The sequence below is a fragment of the Silurus aristotelis genome (genome assembly GCF_946808225.1).
Source record: "Silurus aristotelis genome assembly, chromosome: 18".
Taxonomy (NCBI): domain Eukaryota; kingdom Metazoa; phylum Chordata; class Actinopteri; order Siluriformes; family Siluridae; genus Silurus; species Silurus aristotelis.
This window is the reverse complement of record NC_139591.1, coordinates 16,609,559-16,637,054: the sequence shown is the minus strand read 5'-3', so window position 1 is coordinate 16,637,054 and position 27,496 is coordinate 16,609,559. Positions and strand designations below refer to the sequence as shown.

Sequence of the window (27,496 nt, the reverse complement as noted above, 5' to 3'; positions counted from 1 at the left end):
AGCAGAGGACACTGCAGTGTCGATTTTTAGGAGAAAGCAATTATTATTTTAATTATCACCATTGTTTTGTTTCCTAATGGGAGACGGGAAAATCAGTTGTGGTGCATTATAAATGGAGCTTGATTAAACTGTTGAGTGCTGGGTAGAGGGTCATAGAGAAAGGTGCATCTTTTCGGTGCGCTCGATTCATCGTTGCGGCGCGCCGTACAAGCGTCCTGCCATGCCCCGCTTTAATCTGATTTGCATGCGTTGCATAAAATTGATAATTGGGATTTCATAATAAACAAAAGACACAGAAAGAAAGCTCAGAAGAACGCATTTTTCCCCTGTATTACTTTAAATAAGTGAGCTTACTCGGGTGTGTCTGAATCTCCCTCAGTGTCCTACAATCCCTGTTCAAAGGAGAACGTCTGTTTTCTAATTGAAATTCACTGCAATAAAGCTTAAAATAAGTACAGAAAGCATTCGGAAAAAATAGATATGTTTATTATTGAACACAAAATTCACGGTTCGGTACGTATCTCGGTTTTTAAGTCACGGTTCAGTTCAGTTTCGGTACAGTTAGGGGTAGAAATGCAAAACATAAAAATGCTTGTTGTTTTTTTTTTTATATTATTAACATTTGTGTTCAACTTTTGAAAAGTTTTTCTTTTCTTTTAGTATTTTAAATAAAATATCTGCTTGGGTAAATAATATATAAATATATATTTTATATTTTATACAAATGAAATAGAATAAATCAAATGAATGCACTTTTTTATTATATTGATTAAATTGAATAAACAATTGAATTAACACAAATTTGATCAATTGAATTAAATAAATTAAATGGAAAAAAAATCATTAGATTACATTTTTTAGACCCCATTTGGGTAATACAGATAAAACAAAACAGATCTTATTTCTGGTACACTGTGCAAACTCTTTTTTTTGCCCCTGATATTATATATGTTTGCAAGTATTTAAGTATTTAAGATAATAATTTTTAAAAATGCACTCAAAATGGGAGGCGGAGACTAAAAAATTTGCGGTCCGCTACTTAATACGTTTCTGAGAGAACTCCGATTTTATGTTCCGCACCTAAAAAGGATTGCAGGATTGCAAAAATCTGTACCGAAATCTGTAAATCTGTACCATTACACCCCTATTTCTTATGTCATTATATCGAATATATGATAAACGTTTGCGTACATTTAAAACAACTAAATTGATGAGAAATAATTTTTGTTCGTTCTTTTTTTTGTTGTTGTTCGTTTACTATTTTATATATTTGCTTTTTTTTACTCAGTTCTTTCTTTCTTTCTTTCTTTCTTTCTTTCTTTCTTTCTTTCTTTCTTTCTTTCTTTCTTTCTTTCTTTCTTTCTTTCTTTCTTTCTTTCTTTCTTTCTTTCTTTCTTTCTTTCTTTTACATTACATTAAAGACATTCGGCAGATGCCCGTATCCAGAGCGACTTACATTAATTTCATTCATACACCTGAGCAGCAATGGGGTTAAGGGCCTTACTCAGGGGCCCAGGAGTGGCAGCTTTATGTGGCTGGGATTTGAAGTCACGACCTTCAACTTTATAGTCTACTGCTTCAACCACTAAACTACCACCTCCCCTTTTTATAGTTTTATTTATTTTCTCCCTTTGTGAGAGTTTAAGGTGCAGCTCGTGGCTCTGTGGCAATCCTGGAATTTGAAAAGCAGAGTCAGCAGTTACTATTGGTTCCTAGTGACCAAAATGTTGTATGTTTAAATCCTGGGATTAGCAAAGAGCCTTTGTTTAGCACTTTAACCTTAAACCTTTAACCTTCCACTTTTCAGATCTGTTCTGAGATCAGATTCTGTCTTTATTTTTACTACTGTATTTTAGGCATATTTTGACTCTAATGACAGAGTTGCATTTTATGTTTTGAGACTACAGACGTCAGATTCTGTAATGGACACCAGTATGGAGTGTGTTGAGGGATAAACAGTGTGACTGAAAGCGTCCCTTCAGTGTCGCACTCCTGCCTGGTTTAAAAGCACGCTATCGGCATGAAGCAGAACACCAAGGCGCAGTTTACACCATAAACCTCACTTTTTATTAATAAAAAAGCCCACGCTCTGCACCTTTTTGTGTTTCGGTTCAAGTGTTATTTCTTTTTTTTTTTTATTAATGTTCAATTAATGCTGTTCCTTCTGTAGCTCACCATCGAAAATCACCATGGGACAGCTGCTAAAAAGAGCTCTTTGTTTAGTCAGAAGCAAGAGCTTGATTGAACCATCGATTATGTTACCTGTAATTTCCACCACGTTCTTTGTTGCTCAGGGTATTATGGGTTATTTTCGAGTGTGTTTGCCCTCCCTCTTTCTCTCTCTTTCTCTCTTGATTTTTAAAACAAGACCCTTTTTTTATGGCCAGTTATGGGGAAAAAACTTTCTTAATTGTTACAAAATGATAAAGAATAACAACAGCGTTATAGTTGTAGCTGTATTTAATGTTTAATTAAATGAAACATCTGCAAAACAAGTTGTTATTATCACTTTGCTCCGCAGCCATTGTTCCGGCACCAGCCTTTATTTATTTTTCTAAAGACCAAACACAGCCGAATATATCATATATCATTAATTTATTTATTTACTTTTTTAATCTTTTAACCAATCAGCTTTGCGCATTCGAGAGTACTTGAGAACGAAAAAAAAACGTGATCTATGTTGTTGGCAAAACCTCAGCGAAATGTCAGTTGCAATACATGTCTTTTTACAAAATACTTGCCAAAACATTGGTAAACAATCTTTAACTGAAGATCAAATCTTTCAGCGAATCTCTGGGTAAGAACATTTGCCGGATTTAAACATTATTTAATTTTTTTGCACACAGAATTGTACAGTGCAACGGGAAAGTGAAAGTCTTCGCCGTGTCAGACTCATCTGGATGGATTTGGCATAATCTTCGTCTCCAGCATTCAAGCACCTGATATTGTTTGTTGAATTAATGTCCACAAATCTCTGCCAAACACGCAACGTAATTCAGTGGAACGACTCCTCTGCGCCTCTTGATTACAGCTCGGGCTAACTCGTGGCGGTGCAATGTGCCATAAACTCCTTAAGGTTTGATTGAGCAGGTATTTGCTCGATGCGATGTGATGAGCACTCGGATAGCTTCGCAATCAGCAGACGTATTAATGAAGAGAGCGACAGAGTGATAACACTAGTCTAGATGTAAAGCGTTGTGTATGCGTGAGCGTGTTTGTTTGTTTGTTTGCAAGGACGCTCCTGGGGCTAAGATAGGACGATTCGAGAGAATGAAGTGGGCTGGCGGAGGGAGCGAGGCGAATGAAAGCCCACTTCTGTCTCATCTACAGCCGGCGCTATAGCCACAAGCTGTTTTTAAAGAGGAAAACGCAGAGGAAGGGGGGATAGAAGGAGGAGGGAGATAAAAAAACAAAAAAAAAAACATAATGTATTATGTTTTACAAAGCCACATTTAATGCCATCTCCATTTCCCCGGTTTCATTTTCTACCCAGTTAATAACAGCCCTCCTGCACACGACACAGGACAGCAGAAAAGCTTGCGAATTCTTCCCTTGCTGGGGGCTTCATTGCTTATTCCTTTAGATGACAAAATCCTTTTAGTGTAGCACGCGGCTCCTGCTGAGAAGGGACGAGTTTCAATAAGAGCCCTGGTGTCTTCGGTGTCAGCCAATTGCAGTCACCCTCGTCGAATTATATTTTACATTGCCTTATTAATTGTGATATTTTTTTTTCTCCACATATTCATACCTCAGGTTTTAACTTGCATTGTCTGGTGAAGTAGTTATTCAAGGTGCCCTTGCCATGGTTATTAGAAACAGGCAGAAAATGATGCGTCATCGTTTTTCTTTTCATATTCTAATTGTTTATCTTTCTCCAGCTGAGCATCTGGGTAGGTGGTTGATACCTTATGGCTCAAGGCGCATCACTCGTTCAAGGCTAATGGATGTGTAGGTGAACACCCTAGGGGGAAGAAGTGGCCATTCAGACATGTAGCAAATGTACAACATTATCAGTTTGATAGGAGTCTAAAAGGTGGCAGTTGAGGTCAGCATTGTAGCAGTCCATTTAACGGGACATTTTACTTAACGCCACTGACCAAAAGGGACTTCATATCACTACGGAAATCCGTTAAAACACTTAAGAGCAACAATAGAGCAGATGCAAGTGTCGAGGTAAAAGGGTAAAAGGATGTTAATCTAAAATATGATAGCTGTAAAAACCGCCAGACCCTTTTCCATAATAGAGAAGTAGCAGTTTCTTCTGTAAAACTGATTTATCCCAGACTCCCAAATGGTTCATTACATAAAAGTCAACAGCTCTTTACAGTGGCATTTGAATCGAGAGTACTTACCGTGTCCCTTCTGCTAAAGTACCTCTCTACTACTCGAGGTTTTTAGAGTTACTGTGCCTATTTTAGTGAAAGGACCCTACCTTTTGGAAAAGACCCTCGCCATCAGTAGTCCCCTCTGATGGGACGCCCTGTGATGGAGCAAGTGCACCAGGCAGGCATGCCGCTTTTAATTGGCTCTCGGACCTCGAGGTTTGCAGTGAGGTGGAGGTATGAATATGATGAATGAACCGAGCGACCCCCGCTGAGTCGGAAATAAAAAGCCGGCCGCTTTGTTCCGCCGTTCCTGCTCGAGGATGGATGGAAGGAGAATCGGAGTGAGGAGACCTCGGATGGCAAGGGAGCTGGGAGCAATTAGCGAAGATGGAGCGAGGAGCGAAAGAGCGATGAAAGACCGAGGGAAAGAGAAAAAGAACGCATGAGTTAATGTGAACGAAAGCAAGGAAGCGTGCCAGCGTGTTTGGCGATGAGTGAGGGGAAAGAAGTATTGGTATTGCTCCCTAACTCATCTGTCCTGTGCCCCCAGAGGCTCGAACAGCTGTGGCGTTTTTCTTGCTTAGCTGCACTGCTTCCTCCGGGGGACTGACTGAGGCATAGAAAGAGAGATGGAGAGAGCGAGGGAGAGGGAGAAGAATGGAGTCGGTGGTCAGAAAGGGGGATTGTTTGTCACCGGAAACATTTGCAAGAAATCCCTTGATTGTTGTTGCTTTCTGCTCACAACAGCAATAATGCAGGAGGTAGTCAAGGAGTAAACGGAGACAAGAACCTCCCACAACAGCACTAACAGTAAAGCATGGAGACTGAAGAGGGACTTGGAGGAAGCCGATTCTCCACCACAGGCAGTCTCATTGTCTAAACTCCTCGCTCTATTTCCAAATTTACTGTTTTTTTTTTTCTTGGTATGCAGCTACATAGCCTTGCTGTAAAGGAGTTTAAGGCCTCTGGCTCCAGCCCTCCTCTGTGGTTGTCCTGGAGCATGATGAGTGCCCACCGACACAGCAGGCAGGCTGATCCCCAACCTTAACAACCAGTACTTTATTTACAGCAAGGAGAATGAACAAGGGCAGCATGCTACCCATCTATCTATAGAATCTGTCTTTCCCCCTTTCTCTGTTTAAGTCATCATGGCCCTGCAGTCAGGTGGGTGACTTGGCTGGAGCTGGTGCCACCAGTGTGGGCAGATTGACAGCAGGATTTTACTGGGAGCAGAGGACCAATTAAAATGGTGCCCCAGTGAGCCAGCCTCCCCGCCCACCCACTTCGCATTCCCTCCCCCTTCTCCATCCAGCCCTATCCAACCCCCTGAGAGGCAAGCACATTGCCTCACTAGGACCAAATCATATGAAATCCTCATACACTCCTACCTGAATCTGAAAAAAAAGATTAGAAATGGGTGAGCTCAGTCACCCTGCTGTATTTCTGATCTTTCCTGGCCTGACCTATCATCATGCTTTTGTCCTTGACATAATAACGATATTTAAAACCCCACAAGAGAGACCTCATTGTTAATGTGTGCCTGTAGTATATTAACACTAAAATAGTTTGCTTCAAAAACTATCGATTAGCTGGACTCTCTTCAGTAAGATTGACAAGGGAAGGTCATCTGCAGCTATCGATGGGCTTTTCAGCCGCAGCCCCAGCAGTGCTGACGTTAGGCTCTCCTTGAGCTGTCAGTGCGTGCAGAACTGAGTGGAAATGAATTAGCTGTGTTACGGCAGCAGAATTGAGCTGGGGATGAATTGGCTACATAAGAGCAGCGGAATTTAGTGGAGGTGAATCATGGATCGAGTGCTGGTGAAGTAGCAATATTCGACGAAGTAGACGTAGATGAAGATGTAATAAAAACCGCACTGGAGAAATCGCTTCTGTAATTAAGTTGTTTAATTTTTCGAGTCGTCGGTGAACCTGACTCGGAGGTGAATTAGCTATTTTGGATGTGATCGAATCTACTGAATTAGCTGAGCTCAGGAGGCAGGATTGAGTGTTGGTGAATTAGCTTCGTCCAAGGGGAGCCAAGTACTAGAAGCCTTAGTGAACCTGACGTATTATCATGTCTCGGTGGTGAATTAGCCAAGATTTGGAGCAACAAAATCGGCTTTAATCAACACAATCTAGTAGAGATGAATAAGCCACGTTTGAAGGACAGGATAGAGGGCTATATATAATACTGGCGGAGAATTAGCTGCGTTACAGGGACGGAACTGAGGTGAGTTATCAATATTAGAAAAACAAAACTGGTTGAAGGTGAAACGTCAAGCGAAGGTGAAACAGTCAATAGTTGGAAATTACCTGTGGGTTGGTTGTGTGTGCTGGGGATAAGGGGGTTATTGCTAGAAATGAACCTGACCTATTATCACACCCTTGTGGCCAATTAACCTTACCAAGGCTATAGAATCAAGTACAGGTAAATTATCTGTGTCGGAGAAGCGGAATCGAATCGAGAGGAATTAGCGATATCGGGAATAAGAGACAAACTAAAGGCGAAAAAGCGATATGAACGGAAACAAGGTCACGCAAAGGTGAATCAGCCGTTTAAGAGGAGCAGGATGGAGTGTAGGCGAAGTGCCAGTTTTGACGAGCAGGATCGAATGGGTCGTTTAGAGGGACAAAATCAAGTGGAGGTGAATTAGTGATATTAGAAGTGCAGGATTAGGTAGAGGTGCAGAAATGGACAAAATGGGGAGGAATTAAATATGGTGGAGGGACAGGATCAAGTGGAGGTGAATTGGAGCTTTTTTTGAGGAGCAACATGGAGTGCAAGTGAATTAGAAAAGAAAAAAAGCAAGGGTGAATTAGTAGTTTTAGAGGAACGGTACTGAGTGGAGGTAAAATAGCTGTTTCACATGGAAAGGACTGAATGAGGTGAATGAATCGTGTTGGTACAGCAGTCAGATCGCTTTGTGTGGTGTTTCGTATTGAGCTTGAAACCAGGTCTGTGAAGTTATGGTGCAGAAGAAGGAAGGAGGTCTAAGGTTACACAAGCCAGACGATTTCATTAGGGCCCCTTGGTCCTCCTGTGTGTGTGTTTGTGCGTGTGTTTTCCTGGTATAATCCTGAGCCAGAGTGCTGTAACCTGTCACTCTGCATTTGCACTAAGCGCCTCTCCCCTTCTCATCTCCTCAGCGCTAATTGTAATTTAATTAGCAATTAGGGGACTATTTATGCACACTAGAGCTGAGATTGAAGTACATCTCAAAAGGTCGAGCAGAAAGAGAGAGACCCTCGGCCCACCGGTGACTCGGAGTGTTTGTTTTCACACTCTTATCCGCACTTATTTTCGTTTGCTGTTATTGCCCCGGAATCGTATTTCGGTCTTTCTCTCGTTCTCTCGCTCTATGCCGCAGTCCTGAGAATCCTCTCTCATGCTGACGCAAGGGGGATTTTTGACCTTGAAGCATTCTGACCCTGTTTTGCTTTTCCAGCACAGCCGTGCAGCTGCGACACTGAAAACGCAGTCGAGTTTCGCACCCATTCACATTTATAGAAACGTATACACACACACACACACACACACACACACACACACACAAAGCACAGCAGTGCGACCACGTCCTCCACTTCCTGTAACGAGTAATTGAGCTCATCAGAGTCATGTCATGAGAAGCACCCACAGCAACTAGCATGAATGAGCACAGGTGGCGTTTCTGCCAGACCTCAGTGATAATCGAGGAAAGTGTGTGCGTGTTCAGGTTCACTTTGTCCTCTGGCAAACAACAGCAAAAAAAAAAAAAAAAAAAAAAGAGCTTGGTCTAGACGGAAGCATTAACGTCTCACATGTCCGCATAGGGCTAAAATGAGTTTATTTGAAAAGCTCGCATTAGAATGAAATGTTGCACTGCTTCATATCTTAATGCTTACTCGATAAAACCAAGGGGGATGGACCCTGTCTTTTACTGGATGCAGATTTCCTGAAATCTGTTTTACGCAGAATCGAAAATAACGAGGTCACGGCAACAAGCAACGTATGAAATGAGTTTTTATGCAAATTCGGAATATAGGAGGTCAACATGATTGGACTTGTTGGGTGTCGGATGTCATTCCAGCTGTTATTTCGATTCATATCCGTGTTTCTGTTTTTGTATTCTTTTGTATGTTTGTCTTTTCCTGGAGTTTATTATTAGTATTAATAAATTGTCAGATGGTTTTCAGTCATTTTCCATAAAAGCAGCTACAACGATTCTTTTTTATTTATTTATTTTTTTACTGGTTTTATTTATTTATAAAAATGTTTACTGTTTTTTTCCCCTGGTGGTCTAGTGGTTAGGATGCGGTGCTCTCACCGCTGCGGACCGGGTTCGATCCCTGGTCAGGGAACCAACCCCAGCCATTAGGGACATGCACAAGCCTTAGTGCCGGTCCCAAGCCCGGATAAATAAGGAGGGTTGCGTTAGGAAGGGCATCCAGCGTAAAAACATGTGCCAAATCAAACATGCGGATGATCCGCTGTGGCGACCCCTAACGGGAGAAGCCGAAATACATTTTTTTACTGGTTTTGTGGACGTTACGCAACACTAAATATATAAATACGTAATCTTTGATAAATAAAATCGCAAACATAGAATTTCATCGTAAAAATTGGTCCCTTACAACTTACGGATTGATTCCCATTGACTGATTTTTTTTTTCCTGTGTGTAAATCATGATATTTTAGATGTTCATGAATAATCTCTAGGAGTTCAAAACCTTCCAAAATAAGCCTTATGTAGTGTAAATTCGGGGTAAATACAGAGTTTGGAATGTCCTCGAGAGCGAGATTGCATTCTCAGAGCCCTGATACTGTTTGTTGATGCTGTTAAAGCTGTAGTCAGACTGAGAAGGAATCATTCTTTTCCCATCACTCCAATGCTTCCTTAAACCCCCCCCCCCTCCCCCTCCTCCTTCTGTCACATCGCAATCACCATTTTCTAAAATCAACAGGCCCTCCCCAAGAGCTCTGATTGCGGGGGTGGGGGGCAAAGTTACCTCGCTCTAAATCACTCCCTTTGGCTTTTTGTCTAAAACAAGGGCACTTGTGGCAAAGTCAGACAGCTGTAATCAGCTGGCCACAAATACTGCCATTCACTTAATCAGGGCTGATGGAGGAATCAAGTGGAAAGAGAAAGATTTTGGTGTGTTTGTGTGTGTGAGTGAGAGAGAGTGAGTCTGATGGAGAGGATGCCGTTTGAGAGTGGGCTCTTAAGCTCACCCACACTCGCCGCGCTCTCATCCGAGTTTCGTTCATCACACTCTGCGAGATAAAGCACTCCAATATGTCCAGATGCACCTCTGCCTTCTTTGGATAGGTGACGTCCGAGCACTCAGATTAACCTGCCCATGTCCGAAAGTCCAGCTGGGAGGCGCCATACAAAGGATTTTCAATTCGCCTGTTGCATCGAAAGCCACATAAGAAAGTCTTAACCTAATTTCCTAACCCTTCTCCTCCTCCTTCTGTGGATTGGCTGTAATTCCCTTGATTGACAACTGGGTTTTTAGAAGTGAGCGTTGTCCTTGGTAAATAGAACCTGACCCTACAGAAAATCCCGTCTTTCCTGGGACGCAAGTGTACGGAGAATATTTTTGAAATAAAGTAAGGATGGGAAAAAAGACAGAGAGCGGGATGACCGTGTCCTCACGGGAGAAGTGAGTGAGCGAGGTCATTCAGTCTCCCACTGCGGCTTCTCTCCCGAGGATTTATCGCTCGCTCGCAGACCTCCGCTCCCAGTTTGTTCGTGGCCATGACGCAGAAACTCATGTGAATTTCAGCAGACTCGCGGCTCTACATGAGCTTCTGCTTTTTTTTTTTTTTTTTTTTTGCTTTTTCAGCATGTCTCCTGCTTTTCTTCAGGCCCGTATCACGTTTCTCCACATTTGAGAAGTTTTTTTTTCTTGTGTCCTCCATGTTTCTTTTACAGCTTCATAACGTCCATATCTCACCACAGTCATCTCCCTCGCTCTCGCTTTTGCCGCAGGGCTTCCGTCTGCAAATCCCTGGCTGATGGCTAGATAACATAGCTTCTCAATCACACCAGTTTGTTTGGCATTATGGCAGTGACTGATACGACCCTAGGTGTGTGTGTGCCGCTGACTGAAGCAGCTTGAAGATTGAGATAAGGTACCTTAGATCTGGGAAGGGGATGCGAACTGGAGGTTTTATTCTCACTTTGTTTTTAAATGTAATTGTAGCCAACGTGGTTCCGACTCCTTTACGTTCTCGGACTTGGTTTACGGCTTCGGAAATCGCTGTGTTTTGGTTTTATGGTTTACGCTTTTCAAACTTGCATAGCGGTTGAGATAAACGCCTTGGACATGGTGCTGCCATTGTCTTCCAACCCCATAGTCACAGGAATTGGGCCTGTTTTAGATTTATCTGCCCTGGCATCTGCCATTTCTTCAAGGGCAACTGGAGAGAGAAAGTGAACAAGGTCAAATCTGATACTGGCTTCATTCATTCATTTCCAGTAAGATTTTCAGGGTCTGGAGCTTATCACAGGAACAGTGGGATAAGGGCAGGATCCCACCCTTATTTTGAATTGGGAAAAATATTGTCAATAAATATCATGCTATTTTCTCGTGAATTGTTCGTTTCTTTTGTCCTTTCTCTCAGCCATTTCCCAAACGATTTTGTGGAGCAACAACCGAGCACGATTCTATTTCAGCTTCCGCAGCAATCCCATCAGTCACTGCAGCAGCCCTGTCACAAGCCATAACAATGGAGTCGCAAAACTCAAACAGAGGCACGAGAAAAAGCCACAGTGAGAGCCGAGTCAGATTATATATATCATGAGTTGCAGAGCGAGGTGAGCGCCGGAGACCTTAAGCATCACTAAAGCGGCGGTCAGGGCCGATAAAAGTGAGGGACGGTGTTAAACGAGTGCACAGACTTCACCAGGACCTGATAAACCAAGACATGACCAGGGCAGGGGGTTGAAGCCGGCATTTGCATGCTGGCTGGATAACATCCAAATGCTGTGACCTCACATGCAAAGTTGAAGCAAGGGAGGGAACCTAGACCTGTTTGCGCACGCACACACACACACACACACACACACACACACACACACACACACACACACACACACACACACACAGACACACACGGCAGGAAGATCATAAAAGTGATGGTGTGTTGTATAACGAGGAAGGATCAGACAGACACTGTTGTAAATGTGTGGTCGACTGGGAAATCTTTCTCATGGTAATATTGTCTCCTAACGTCCAGCGAAAGATTCTCCTACAATCACATACATCTCATCGAAGGGTGGAGCAATTTGACCACATTATATCGATAATACATCATTTACATCGCATTGAACTTTTCATGAGCTGTTGCAGGTAATGTCAGGAATTTTTTACAACTACAGGAGGCTCTTTTACTTGTCACAAGTACTTTGAAGCACAGTGAAATTCTGTCATGTCAGCTCCTGGAGCACAGAGGGTTAAGGGCCTTGCTCAAGGGCCCAAGAGTGGCAGCTTGGCAATCCTGAGGCTTGGACTTTAAAAAAAAAAAAAAAAAAAGGTTCTGGATAATAAAACATTGAAATTATGTGAGTGGGAAAATAATGTATTCAAAAGATTAAAATCTGACATGTTTTCTATAAATCTACACACAAATATTCTCCCTCCTCAAAAGCCAGACTGGTGTGCCGTTTTTTTTTTTTTAGGTCTGGCTGTAAAATGTGTTTTAATTTTGTTAAAACTGCGATCTGCAGAAGCGCTGCAAAAGCGCTTTAAAGATGCTTTGCTGATCCCGGGTTTCCGGAGAAACTGCGATATTCCGAAGTGCGAGGGCGCATCTGTAAGAGTAAATGTCTGGGTTTTAGGCTACGTAAACACAATCACGCACATCTGTTTATGTCTCAGGGAGCTGTCTGTACTGCGATTTCGCTCCCACACGCACCGGTGCACTTAGCTTCATATTTTTGTATGGCTTTTTTTTGTTCCAGCTTCCTTTTTTCTAATGCACCATATATTCTCATCTGAGGAATTAATCGACGCTTTAATGTACTCTGATTTATCCCCTTCGTGCTGCCTAATTATGTTGGCAAAGGAAGTGGACGAGCGCTTTTAGTGCCGTCATTGTCTCAAACGCTCGACGTACGGTGGCTGATAGAAATAATAATAAAAAAAAAAAGTTTAATAAAAATCAACCAAAAAAAAAAACCTGGCGCATTTTGCTTAACAAATAAACATGCCAGAGATTTAACAGGGTGGAAAAGGTGCTCTAATGGGGCCCACTGTGCATTCGGTGTGTAAGCGCGAGTGTTCGCATTTATCTCTTCGTGGGGACAGCAGGTTCCCCGAGCAAACTTCGGCGACATGCTATAGACAAACACCTCAGTCCCGGGAAGAGGAAATGCATTGAAACGTATAGAGGATTGTAATTAGCAGTCTTACGCTTATTTGAACTCGGAGCCCTTGAGGATTCGTGTTTGTGTGCAAGTGTGTGTAAAAATAGTATCCTGCAATATTAAATTGATATGCGGCTTATTAAGTAAATAAATAAATAATAATGAACGAATAAATACGTTGATAAACAAATTGAACAAAAAAAAAAATTATAAAAAAAAACCCCGAAAAGGACATAAATCACCCCCTCGCCCAACCCCCCCACACATAAGGTCACACCCCTAGTTTGTGAACCACTGGGTTACACTGTTATAGGAGATCAGTGAGATCAATGACGGTGCTTTGTATTCAAAGCAAACCTTCGTAGGCATCCAGCAGAAACCGAGTATAGTCACTGAACAGATACTTCAACATTGGAACTGTAATGAATGGACATTCTGTGTCACCCAAATGAGGATGGGTTTCCTTTTGAGTCTGGTTCCTCTCAAGGTTTCTTCCTCATACCATCTCAAGGAGTTTTGCCCTGACGTTGCCGTCACTGGTTCACTCGTTAGGGATGAACTAACTTATACATTCCAACTTCATAACCTCTTTATCTCTTTGGAACAATGTCTTTTACTTAAAAGTGCAATACAGTAAAACCCTATTGTACGAGCAACCTATAGTACGAGCAAACGGAGATATGAGCGACCTTGTTTACAAATTTTACCCTGTTTCACAAGCAAATATCAAGGGTCGCATCAGTCGCTTAGTTGATGACGTATCACTCGGTCGCTCTCGTTGTTCCGTGCAGCAAAACTTAACTTTTTTAGTGGTATATTTTTATTTCACTAGAAATCTTGAAAAATTTCTCCCAAGAAAATCAGTGATGGTGCTGTGAAAACGAAAGTAAAAAGAATTACCATCGAAACCGAGGAGGTTACGAGCGTGGTGCGCGTCTCACCCTCGCAATCTACCACTACCACATGAGAAAGTGTTAAATTATGTTTACATTACGGTATTTGTTTGTTAAAATAGGCTACACTTACTTTTTAAGTGCGGAAATAAGCGATCGAATGAGATCTCAGAACGGATTAAATCACTTTGCCATTCTTTCTTATGGGGAAAATCAGTTTGAACGTACAAACCAATGGACCTACGAGCAATTTTCAAGAACAAATTATGCTTGTACAACGGGGTTTTACTGTACATGTAACACTGAATTGAAAAAATAAAAAACCTGCATCATCTGCATCCGAATTAGTAAGAGTATTAATGTATAAAAATTCTGAACCGTATTTAAATCATCAGCACATATAGAGTTAAGTCTGGTCATATTCCTGCTTTCAGCATTTTCAGAGAGCTGTTTCACACTTGTCTTTATACATTCAACACAGGCTTTTTACTAATCAGAAGTAAAACAAATTAAAGCACACAGTTAGCAATACATTCAGGAGTACAGATTACACTATTCAGCTAGGAACAGGTTGACTGCTGAACGACCCGAGGCTACAGGATAGCTGCAAGCTGATGCCAAAACTAGTAAGGTTTATCTTAGTGTGTTCAAAGAGTAAACCCACTTTTCAAGCTGAGGATTAGTCCAATGAACCCACCCCAGGGTGTTTGTGAAAATGGTGAACTGGTGGTTTGATCCACATCGGCAGCGGAACACAATTTTGTGATTATCTGGGTTCAATTTTCATGTTGCTCGCTAGTTCTGCTTTGCACTGCCAAGGAAAGGGTTGTTTTTGGTGAGTGATGTATACAGACCAGACACCAAGTGCTGTAATTAGTTCTTATTTGCCGTCTCGGTACTTGAACCGACAGTGTCAGAAAAAAACAAATTGCGTGATTCCGCATCCAGAAAGCGCTGCTCATTGTTAATTAAATAGATGAAGCTGGTACCTACTGTTGTGCAAACCAGCACACAGAATTTTTTATATATGAACACAAGCCAGTGATGATGAACTACTGATAAGATCATTGGGCCCTTGAGCAAGGCCCTTAGCCCTTTCTGCTCCAGGGTGCTGTATCATTGCTGACCCTGGGCTCTGACCCTAGCTTCCTAACATCACTGGGATATGTGAAGAAATAATTTCAAATATAAGCCTATTCCCCTTTCTTCCTCTTTTTTTTTTTTTTTTTTTAAACACATGCTTAACACACACATGCTTAAAAAATGGTCTTGCTTTGAGTATTCTGTGGTTTTGAGGTTCATAATGGATCAGAGACATGGTGTTGGCACTTTGGTTCAAACCTTTTGGTCCATAATGACTCATTAGTGAGTGTGTGTACGTGAGAGAGAGAGAGAGAGAGAGAGAGAGAGAGAGAGAGAGAGAGAGAGAGAGAGAGAGAGATGAATGTTGGGACCTTCTGAGATGTCACAGCTTTCACAATTTCATTCATTTGTCACATCTCTCTGGATGAGACTTGATGAGACTTGCTGTATCTGAACTATTCCCTTTGCCTTGCATGAGTTTCGGAACAAATTCATTTTTGATATATGTCTGTGTACTGATGTACTCTCTCTCTCTCTCTCTCTCTCTCCCTCTTCCTTTTTTTTCTCTCCAGATGGTCACAAGAACGAAGAAAATATTTGTGGGGGGTTTGTCAGCGAACACAGTGGTGGACGACGTGAAGCAGTATTTCGAGCAGTTTGGAAAGGTAAGTGGCTCAATGCAGCACACACACACACACACACACACACACACACACACACACACACACACACACACATATGCATACACTGAGTTCGGTTGGACGTTATTAAGACATCTCATCGATTCTTCTGTGATAAGGTGCATCTCAATAACTCATGAGGCATTATCATTAGTTTTTATCTTTTTTTTTCTTTTCATTTGTACACAATTTACCTTATAGAACAACACATAATTTCATATCTGCTACTTATTTCTTTAGCTTTGCACTAATAAACAATATGTGAATAAAAAATTATAACATTTCAGTAAATATAAGTCTCAGACTGCATCCAGTTTTTGTCATGTTGCTGAACAGGGTAGGCATTATACAAAACTAGAATCAGTCATGGTATGAATTTCTAATTTATTCAGATCTTCTCAGAAATGTATTCAGAAAAAAGATTTTAGAGTGCAACAACGCTGCTTAAATCGTGTACTTGAGGGAACTGAGAGAAGTTCTGGCTCATTGCTTAAGGCTTTGGTTAAGTTTGCTTACTGACTACTGGGTTAGTGTGTGTGTGTGTGTGTGTGTGTGTGTGTGTGTGTGTGTGTGTGTGTGTGTGTGTGTGTGTGTGTGTGTGTGTGTGTGTGTGTGTGTGTGTTGTGTGTGTGTGTGTGTGTGTGTGTGTGTGTGTGGTCTAAAGATATGTGTGTGTCTTTTGCTCGGTGTTTGTATAAATAAAGCCAAATTGGTGACATCACCGCAGCGTTCATTGTTTTTTATTTATTTATTTTTTTGCTGCTGGGACACTGTGGATAATCATCTCAGCTTTGCAAATCTCCACTTGATTGAACGACTTGATTGGCTTGATTATAATATGGTGTTTTGTTTCTCTCTTTCCCTCTATGTTGCATTTTGTTTTGTATGTTTGTTTACTTATTTATTTATTTTATTTTGAGGAATCCTTGCACTCTCGGGGAGATAAACAAATCAGTGTGATTGAGAGTGCTGCTTAAATCAGAGCGAGAGACATGATGCTGTGTGGTTGGTCAACCCATGGAGAAGGCAAGATTGTTGGTCTGTGTGTATTTCTGTCGGTCTCTCTGTCTCTGTCTCTGTCTCTTCTCTCTCTCTCTCTCTCTCTCTCTCTCTCTCTCTCTCTCTCTCTCTCTCTCTCTCTCTCTCTCTTTCTCTCTCTCTCTCTGTGTGAGTGCGTTTAGAGAAGCCATGTTTCCCCAGCACATTTCTTAATGACCTAATGGTCCACTACAGCGTATATTATAGCTGATTATGAAAGTAAGGAGAGGAAAAAGATGGATAGAGAGTAGGGGGGGGGGGTAATGAACGAAGAGAGAGCACACGTTTGCACGCTCCTGTTTGCGTTCCGGTTACCGCACGAATGCCCTTTGTGTCCTTCTGCATGTCTACATGATTTTGTATACGCTTGTTTGCACACAAAACGTCAATATGAAGCCAATGTGAGCTCGATCAGCCATATTTTTATATCTTTGTGGGGACCTAGTGTTTCCACAAAGATGGGAATATCTAATCATTCTTACTTCATGGGTACGTTTAAATATCCCGATTTTTTTTTCTTTAGTAAAAAGTCCAGATTTTGGCCACGATTCTCTCAATGAAATGTCCTTTCAAGAATAGTAAGACAAACGTGTATGTTGGTGTCATGCTGTAATGGAGGGGAAAAAGGTGGTTGGGAAAATGGAGCACCAGGGTCACAAATGCTCACTTTTCCTTTCAGAGGACCTTTTACCTCACCCACACACACATTCACACATCCCTCATACACTCCGAGCTGTCTGCAGTCTGTGTGTCATCTGTAATAGGATGCAGAACGAACGTGTGCCAGAGTGTGTGTTTGACAGGTATAGAAGCTTTGCTGAGCCGACGACTCGGCATGACTCAGGTGTAAATCCCAGGCAGCTTTAGAGCAAGTGGATTTCTCCCGCTGCTCCTACATAAGGCCTCGGCGCGCTCGAACACACTCGTTTTATCTACCCTTATTGCCTTTCGCTCTTTTCTCGAACGTTTGTGCAAAAAAAGGAATCGATCTGTAGAAATAAACGACCTACGCCGAGTTTATACTCGGACTGGCCCCCGTGTGAAAAGTCTGGACACGTATCAGTTGCTGTATAAACATATAGGAGTAACCGAAAGCTCTTTTTTTACTTGCTTTGCACCTGAGGGAAGACTGAAGGGAGGAAGAGTCTTGCTGGAGGGGACTTCTTTTCAAACCGGAATTTCGACTCGAAACGCTCAAGCTGACCACGCTCCTGAAGCACTTCATAAGGGCTGGAGTGTGGCGCTCCGAGGAAAACTGCTCCAATCATCCAGCTCCTCGGTGACGTGGCAGGTTCTGGTGTTAACAAGTGTGTAAAGAAAAACATGGACTTTTCTATATCATGTCGTAGTTTTTTTATTAAAAATTAACCATTTCCCAGAAACTATTGATGACCAAGAAAGGCTTTAGGCAGAAGCATTGTACGTTTACATTCACATCTATGGCATTTGTTCATAGCGACTTATATTTATCTCAGTTCTACACCTGGGCGAATGAGGTTTAAGGGCCTTGCTCAAGGGCTCAGCAGCTTGAACCCATGACCTTCCAATCAGATGTCCAACATCTTATCCATTGAGCTACCACTTCCCCAAGTTTCCCCATTGTCCCATTGTCAGGATTGTAGTTCTTCTTATCACTGGGGTTGCGCCATCACCTTCTCTATGGTAAATGCTCCAAAGCGTTACTCTATTGAGCGAATCAAATGTACAACACTTGCACCTAATCACTAATTACAAAGTACAAGGGGTGTCTATTAGGTAGGTTCACCCTAGCACCAAGGTATTCGAAGTGGGATATCTGTTCCTGAAGCCTACAGATACACACAGTCCAGCATGGGAAGGATGAAGGAACGATGGTTGTCAGCATTTAATCATTATTTACGATCATCTTGTAATCGCTTCGGCAATATTGCAACAGAAGCGCCACCGAAAGTGAAAGTAAAGGGGGGAGAAAAAAGCACAGACACCTCTGGCTGTTCGTGGACCCCCACACTTCAGTAGAAAGACAGGAACGTTGGTAGTTTATAAAAAAAAGAAGAAATAAATAAAATAAAAGACGACTTGTTTAGTGACAGGAAATTTGTTTTGGCGCCGTCGGTAATCTGATATCGCGCCTGACATTTTGTGAGCATTAAGATTCTGTAAATGGCACAGGGGGTTGCGTGGCTGGTGGCGAGCGTGCCTTCCCAGACTTCATAACATTTCATTTAGCATACCTGCCCAAGCGCTAGTGTTTAATAACAACGTTCGAGCTGTTCAGGCGTAGCGAATAAAACCAGTGTTGATGTCCATTAGCGTCGCTGGACCTGACTTCCTGCCTCGGTGAACACAAACAAGCGAGTGTGTACAGGAAGTAATGTTTGTTTTGCTCGGGCTGCTTCCATGACAGAAAAGGTAGTTAGCGGGCTCGATGGTTACGCGGCATGCGCAGGCCCGGAGCCTGGGCAGACTGAGGTTTTGATCCGAAATCCTTTTGGTTACAGGTGAATATTTTCATAGCTTTACATTGGATTGCCCATGCAACACCTCACACTTTCCGTGTTTAGGAGTCTTCCATTTGCCTAATGGTCAGCCTTCGTTTCCGTTCATTCCAGCGCCATATGAAGCACGCGAGGTGTTGTACGCGTGGCTTCCGGCAGGCGCCGAAGCCTTTCTCGCATTCTATTTATTCATTCAGCGCACGCTTTTATCCACAGTGAGGGGGAGGACAAATCCACGCAGCATGCTTCACCACTGTCGCTATGTGCAGACAGGTCGGACAAATCCGATTTTATTTTTTCCTTTTTTTGCATATCTGATTTGAGTAGTCTGAACCACAAAAAGACACGCTGTCTAACTTCCTTTTACTTCGATACAGGCCAATGTTTTTTTTAACCAGCTTTTATGATATATGGTCAAAATCCTTATTTTTTTCTTTTTTTTTTTAGATCGTTCTTTCCTTTTTAATGATTATCTTCTCATTGTCTTGCGACAAGATCCATACCAAAGAAAAGCAGCAGGAAGTCTGGATTTCGGTGAACTTGATGAACGGTCAAGATGTACCTCTTTAAAATAAACTGCTCCTGATTCTGGTTCCTCTAGAGGTTTCTTCATCCTGTCATCGCTTTTTTCTTTTCTTGCGACTTTCACCTTTGGCTTGTTGATTGCAGATTTAAATCTCGATCCTGATTTGCATATCTGCTGTGTGACACTGTCTGCTGTTAAAAGTGCGATACAAATCAAATTGTTTGAGAATCTGTAAAGAGAACAAAGTGCAGGGGTTGGGGGCGACGGCAGGGATCCGTGAACGAGAAGAGTTTGAGAGTCTGACAACATCCATTCATCGTTTCATCTTCTATTCCTCCTGTCGCAGCAAGTCTGCCCCGGGGCTTCGTCACAAGGTTCGCCTTTGAACCGGGTCATGAAATTGTATACGTTTGAGGCTTCAGGAGGTGATGGAAGACCGGCTTTTGAGCTAATACAGTAGTTTATAGATGGTTAGAGGCGGTTGCTGAGACTCTGACGGTGGACAGGCACTACATATAGTGCAGTAATGCTGACAAACCTCCGTCAGTGTATTTAAGGCATTTCCTGAAGTAGCGTAATCAGGTTTCGTGAGCTGCAGCTCTGACTCAGCTACTTAGCTAGTTTTAATAAGAGAACAGTCAGAGAGCCTCGAAGACAATGACTCTAGTGAAGGAGATGAGCTACTGTAAAGGGAAAGAAAGACCTGTTAGAGCAGAGATTTCATATTCCCTTGCCATTTATACACTCAGTGGGTCTGTGAGGCTTCTGGGAGCAGAGCAACGTACTGGTTAACCATCCTCCAGCACAGCGATGGACAGTAACGAAGTAAATGTAATTCGTTGCTGTACTTAAGTAGCTTTTCTTTGCGTATCTGTACTTTACTGAAGTATGTTCATTTGGATATATATATATATTTTTTTTTTTGCAAAAAAACTTTTACTGGTCAAGCACACAGAAAGCCACCAATCAGGGTAAAGCGAGAGCAGTGTTTTAAACTCGTTTTAAATGTCGCTTGGTGGTATCTACTTATCACCAATCTATAGTTCAGTGTAGGTTCAACAGCAAGCAGAACATTTTCAGAGGAATAAATGATGGAAGAAACTCCTGACTCGAACTTACCACAACACCCGTGGCCTTATTTATGCAAATTTCTTGAAGTATTTGAAAAGGAGGATTTGGGCTCATGATTATTTAAATAGATATCCGTGTTTGACTCATTAATATCATTCTATTAATAGATTGCTGTGCTGAGAGTAACATTTAAAATCTTTTGACATAAACTGAGTCGATTAAGCGAAGAGTCTTAATAATAGGACATTATTGCCGTAATAAAGGATGGTGATGTGCACTTTTACTGAAGTAATATTTTACCAAGTGTATCTCTACTTTAACTCAACTTCGTTCACCGCTTCTCCAACAGACCAGGTCTTTTTTTTTTTTTTACATTTTACCACACTGCTTCACCGCAATCATTTGTTTACTTGGGTCACGTTGATTCATTGGAACATCTGTAAGTGTTTTACGTTGTATGGATGTGAATACTGGCTGTTAAAACCTTTAATCCTCCATGAAATGTCATTTTTTTCATCCTCTGTCATTCTGCTGATGGGTGTTTTCCCGAAACCCCTTTCACCGCTCCTGTTTAATAGTCGACTTGTTTGCGAGATCAAATCCAGTTGCGAGGAATTCCAGACAGACGGCAGCAATTTTCCTCGTCCCTGTTGTGTCAACAGTGTGAAGATGAGACGCCCGTCATTCACACCGCTTTCAGATTTAACACTCCGTCTAAAGGCGCTGGCGCAAGACATCGTCACCTCGACACACCTCCTCCTTCAGAATCCGGCCCTTTAAAAATATCATCCTCTCTAAAAGACCCATTTGCTGGGATATATTGGATTTTTTTTTTTTTTACTCCCCTCCGGTAAATGTGTATTAACCTAAGAAAGGGCCCTTAATAACTTGTTCCTGGTACAATCCTTAAACGCGACCGCGGGCCCGCGGAAATGAAATACGGCCTGTGGGTATTTCCCCCCGTCGCTTTGTGGAGTGTGCGCGCACACGTTTCGGACGAACGGCTCCGGTTGACAGGTGATGTGTGAAAGCGCCATTTTGAGAGATCCAATGCTCTTTGAGTGGCAGGCTCTTCTCCAGCACGGCTTTCTGTGGACAGCCAAATGTGATCCAAAATTACATTGTCACCATTCAACCTGTGCCGAGGAAACGCAGCAGGGATGGTAAGATTCACCAATTCGGATCAGTGATCCGGCATAAAAGTTAACGATGTGATGCATCGATTTAAAAAAGCGCGCATCGGTTACAAGTTGGCATTTGTATCGTTTTTTTTTTTTTTACATTTTTCGTCGGTAAAAACGATTTATTTATATATAATTATTAGCACTGTAGATGCGCTATACTTTTATCATATAGAAAGTGACCAATAATTTGTGACCAGTATTTGGTATGTAGATCGATTTCTCCTCGCTGAACTGTTTCTCCAGAGCGTTCTCTCAGCACCGCTGCTGCTACGTGAATACGGCGTATCACAACACTACGGAGACTAAGGCGTGTCTTGAGAGTCTGTCTGAACCAAAGTAATAATCTCGAGTCTGTACCAATCTGTATCATATTGAATTGCATAGCATCATTTTTTTCAATTGCATGGCATTGCATTGAATCGCATTGTGTTGAATCAAATCGGATCGTACTGCATTGTAATCGGGGTAAATTGTATCGGCTTCATATTTAGCTTTAATGTACCGTACTGTCGGCTATGCGTCGAGATGCGAATCACATTGGCCTCAGTTATGGAGATCCCTGAAACGCACACATACACACCTTCAGCTTTTATGGATGAGCTAAACAGAGATGACTCTTGGTCAGAATAGACCAAGTATAAAATTACAGTCTTATTGACTAAAAGACAGGAGGTGGAGCTGGAGGTAGCAGAGCTGAAGATGTTGAAATTGTCATTGGGAGTGATGACGATGGACAAGATTAGAAATGAGTTTATTAGAGGGACAGCGCATGTAGGACGTTTTGGGGACACGGTGAGAGAGGACCGATTGAGATGGTTTTGACATGTGTAGAGGAGGGACATGGAGTATATCGGTAGGAGAATGCTGGGGATGGAGCCACCAGGAAGGAGGAAAAGAGGAAGACCAAGGAGGAGGTTTATGGATGTGGTGAGGGAAGACATGCAGGTAGTTGGTTTGAAAGAGGCAGATGTAGAGGACAGAGTGGCGTGGAGACTGATGATCCGCTGTGGCGACCCCTAATGGGAGAAGCCAAGAGAAGGAGAAGAAAATAGTTAGTCTTATAACATTACATTATGTGTATTTTCTGCAAAACACTTTAGCGACTTATTACTAACGTGCAGAGTATAATCCTAAACTACAGAGTTGGCACATTAGCTTCTGGACTGTCCACAGTGTGAGAAAACCCAAACATGCGTGTGAACGGAAGGTGGTTTTCATTAAATAGGAAGACACTTAGGTGTAACAGATCGTACAATATCCCTGCAAAGGATTTCATCAACGTGTATCATCACACATTCACATAAGCGATTAGAAGTAATCGCTCGAACGTGTGGCCTTTGTCATTGTGTTAAAGTGAACTGGGCACACCTTCTGTTTCGGTCACAATGAAGGTGGTGCATGTTGGTTAGTGTGAGAAAATTGTGACCTTGAAGCCTGGAGAGTCGAAATGGGCGTGGCCTGTATCTCTCAGTCCTGTTCCTCTTTTTCAATTTAGTGTGATTTAATTTCAAATTGTTTGTACAATATATCAAATCATATCAGACTTTCCATAATAACTAGATCCTGGATAACGAGATGCAGATCTCAGAAGGATGGACACTCTCTCTCTTTCACACACACACACACACACACACACACACACACACACACACACACACACACACACACACACACACCCACACACACACACACACACACACACTCTAGAACGGCACATCTGTTTCCAACAAAGTTTTTGCAAAGGTTTGCAACTAACTTTGGGAGCATCTGCTTAAAGCGGGCAGTGTGTGCCTTGCTGACAACATCTAAAAAAGAGCGGAAACCAATCTTGAGCTTGTGTGTGTGTTTGTGAGAGAAAGAAACGAGAGAGAGAGAGAGAGAGAGAGAGAGAGAGAGAGAGAGAGAGAGAGAGCATGACTCCGTAAACAGCGAGATACGACTGCACCTTTACGGAAAGCCTCTGTCACACATCCAGGTAAAAAAAAACACCTTCCAGTGTCTCTCGGGACGGCCGCCTCCAACACTCTGTACTTATAAAACGACATTAGGAAATGCCCTTGTGTTACTCTGCTCTCTGGTCTCCTTTTCTCTATTTCTCCTGTGTATGTGTGAAAGAGAAAGAGAGGAGAGAATGGGAGGAACGAGTTCTTGTCTGTGCCCTAATGAAGCCTCTGAGGTATTGAAGCACGGTGTGGGCAGTGACGACAGCACACACCTGCAGGTTGAAGAACTGTGTGTGTGTGTGTGTGTGTGTGTGTGTGTGTGTGTGTGTGTGTGTGTGTGTGTGTGTGTGGCACTTCTCCCTGTGGAAGTGTATCAGGGGAGAGAAAAGAATTCTTAGGAGTGGATGTATCAACAACTTGCCTCAGATTAGGAGGATTTGTGTGTAAGGCAAGGATTCATTCTTCATTTTCTGTACATACACCACCACACATCTGTGTGTGTGTGTGTGTGTGTGTGTGTGTGTGTGTGTGTGTGTGTGTGTGTGTGTGTAGGAGTGGTACAAGGAGGCATTTCTTTAACTATCCAGAATGCTGCAGGCTGCAAAGGTAAACAATGTATCCCTGGAGTATGGTGTTCTAAGAGTCGATCTATCTGCCTGTACAAAATCCTGAAACTAAATGATTTGGAAAACAAAGACAGACAGAACCTCTGTTTAGTTGAGCTTATTTTAAACAAACGATTATCGCTCCATGCCGTCCCAAGGTTTTAAAAAACACAAAAACAACCTGTTTTGCTTCCTGTTTCCTGCGTTGCATCGTTAAAGCGCCGTCAGACGTTCACATTCTGTATTTATAGTGCTGCCGGTATCGTATACACAAACGCAAAATAAAAAAATCCTAGTTTTAAATCCAATTGTGTCCTGCTCTAAGGATGCGTTTTACAAACCCGGAAACCATTTTCCCCTGAGGGTCCGGCATATTGTTCATCCCACAACCATTTAGCGTTCACCCTTTAACCTTAAAGACTTTTATTTTCTTCTACTTCTATTAAATGCCCTTCTATTTCATTTTAATTAAATCAAGAAAAATGACAAGCAGCACGTATTTTCCATCTAACACCCTTTGGTATGTCCCTCTGGGGCACCCTTAAACATTCTGTAGAGATGTCCAGGAACCCTGAATTATTAACAAAACCCTTTTGTGTAAAACTGTGTAGATTTGTATAGTCCGCATTTAGAAAAAAACCCAAAACTGTTTTTTTCTCTTCAAAACTAGGATTGATTTAACATTTAAAAACAAAAATGTTATTGTTATAGTCACGATATAAGAAAATCAGTGACAGTCAGTAATAAACACAGCAGCTGTGTGTATGCACTTAATTCTGGTGCCAAGTAATATATATATACAGTATATACATTTTGTTTAGCATCTCAGCCATGCTTCTATCAATATTCTACAGGAGGAAATCGAGACAGGCATCTGTGTTAGGTGCAATTTAAGGCATGACTAGTTTAGGTATTCCAGTCCGCTCCGTTCTCTTCCTCTTTGCTGTTGTTTCAGGCTGACTCAGCGCGGCCCGGTTCAGCGCGCGCACCTGCCAATTCCAAACATTCTTCCATGCCAACGGCAGCACAAAGCTATTTTGGATAGTTTCGATACGCTCGCGTCCCTCGGGCCGACGAAAGCATTTTAATTAAGGTGAATTTTTCTGCCCGTCCGTTCCAGCGCTTCCTCCACCAAACGACCGATCCAAAACAAACCCTGAGCTCAGGGAGCGAGAGGAGACGCTGGCGTTGGAGCGGAAGAGAGGCATGGGATTCGTTAATGGCTGCTGAGTTGGGCCGCTCAAGCGCCATGCAACCTATTAACCAAAACGAATGCAGATCACAGGATCCAAAGCCAGATAGGGCAGGTGTGGAGGCGCCGAGTGAGCTCACACTATCCGGCTAGCCAGGAAGTGTTGGGGTCCGAGCCAGGACAGAGAGACAGCTACTGAAACAGATAGACAGGTCTAAATGAGGAGGCTTAACCAAGGGAGCGCTTACATTTCCCCCTGCGCTCTCTGATTGGTGAATCTGCCATGGTTTGAACCCACCCTGCTGTCACAGGTCCAAATAATATCCCCTGTGTTTAACCAAGCCAGAAAATCACTCCTAGAGTGCACCGTTTTGACACCGGCCATGTTGACCTGTTCAGCAGACATGCCAGGGTCCGGCAGCCCACACTCAGCCCCTGCATTGTACCAGGAAATTGGCTCCGACTGGGAATGATGCTGAGGCAGTCGCTTGGTCATTTGAGGGGATCAGTGTTGAGCATAAGTGTTGCTATTTGTGGGATGAATGAGAAAATAAATGTTTGTTTTTTTACCTTGAAAGAATCAGATTAACCTGAGATTAAAGACTACAGGAATTTTGCAGAAAAAAAATCACTGTTTTTGTGTGTGCAAGCAATTCAAGAAAATTGTCAGAAAGTGGCCAAAATGTCACCATTAATGTGGGGAAAAATAATCGCCACAGGAACCTAATGATTTAAACTACGCACACAAGTCTGCTTGCTCTGGTTGAATCTTCGTAAGAAAATAGCATCGCGTATTCGTCAGAGAAAAGCGGTAACTTGTTTTTGCTTTTAGGAAATGATTTCAATATTAATTAAGAGAACTTTTAACAAAGTTTCTTATCGATTCAGTCTTCGTTAGGTTGCATGTGATGGGCCTCCTGTCTGTGCAGGGTTTTTACCCACGTCTAACTGTAACGCTGAGTTTTCTAATAAGGACCATTTATCAGGCACTTAATAGAGCTAGCTGTACCCCTGCACCTTCATGTAATTATCCAATCAGAAAATCATATGTCCGCGGTATGGTGCATATAATCATGCAGATACTGGTCAAGAGCTTTATCTTCACATGAAACATCAGAATGGGGAGAAAAAAATCTCAGCGTCATGGTTTTTGGTGAGTGTGCACACTTGGCATCTTATTATTAGGAACGGCAGTTGCTGATTGGTCTTGTCATATCCGTAATGCTTTTGCAGAGGTGGAGAGAGTAATAAAATATATTGTACTCAAGTAAAAGTATTGTTATTGTAATGAAATTTTACTTGAGTACAAGTAAAGTTACTGGTTTAAAAATGTACTCAAGTAAGAGAAGCTCATTAAACTCATTAAACAGTAGGTGGTGGGGTGTTGGATTCTAGTGTAGTTCAAAAAGAACAAGGAGATATACAATATCTCACAAAAATGAGTACACCTCTCACATTTCAACAACCATTTTGGTAGATCTTTTGAAGGACAATACTATAGAATTGAAACTTGGATATATTTCAGATTAGTCAATATGTAGCTTGTTTAGCAGTACAGATTTACTGCCCTATGAAAATAACTCAAAATACAGCCATCATTGTCTAAATAGCTGGCAACAAAAGTGATAACAGCTGTACGTCATGTAACCATGCAAAGCCACATGTCTTATTCATCATGTTCTTGTTTTTGTCTGACCACTAGATGTTCAACATGGTAAAGAACTCTCTGAGGATTTGAGAATTAGAATTTTTGCTCTTCACAAAAGTGGTTGAGGCTGTAAAAAGATCAGTAACGCATGAGTGTTGCCAGCATTGCTTTAGAGTCGGTTTGCATGGCCGTCATCCCAGAAGGAAGACTCTTCTGAAGCTGGCTCACAAGAAAGCTTGAATTACTGGAACCATGTCCTATGGTCTGATAAACCTGTTTGGCTCAGATGGTGTCCATCATGTGTGGCGACGCCCTGGTGAGAAATACATAGAAAACTGTGTCTTGCTTTCAGTCAAGCATGGTGGTGGTAGCATTGTGGTCTGGGGCTGCATGAGTGCCAAGTTTCATTTCTATAATATTGTCCTTTGAGAACATATGATAAAATGGTCTCTGAAATGTGAGGGGTGTACTCACTTTTGT

General features: G+C 42.1%; 1 protein-coding gene across 7 annotated transcripts in view; it reads left to right on the top strand.

Moving 5' to 3' along the window:
- The window catches only part of msi2a (musashi RNA-binding protein 2a), a 258,690-nt gene that overhangs the window by 57,067 nt on the left and 174,127 nt on the right, over positions 1 to 27,496 (top strand). For all 7 annotated transcript variants that reach the window (XM_083568557.1, XM_083568554.1, XM_083568556.1 and 4 more), the window contains one exon: positions 15,225 to 15,317. In XM_083568557.1, coding sequence (XP_083424683.1) covers positions 15,225 to 15,317 — 93 coding nt within the window. The remainder of the gene's footprint in view (positions 1 to 15,224; positions 15,318 to 27,496) is intronic.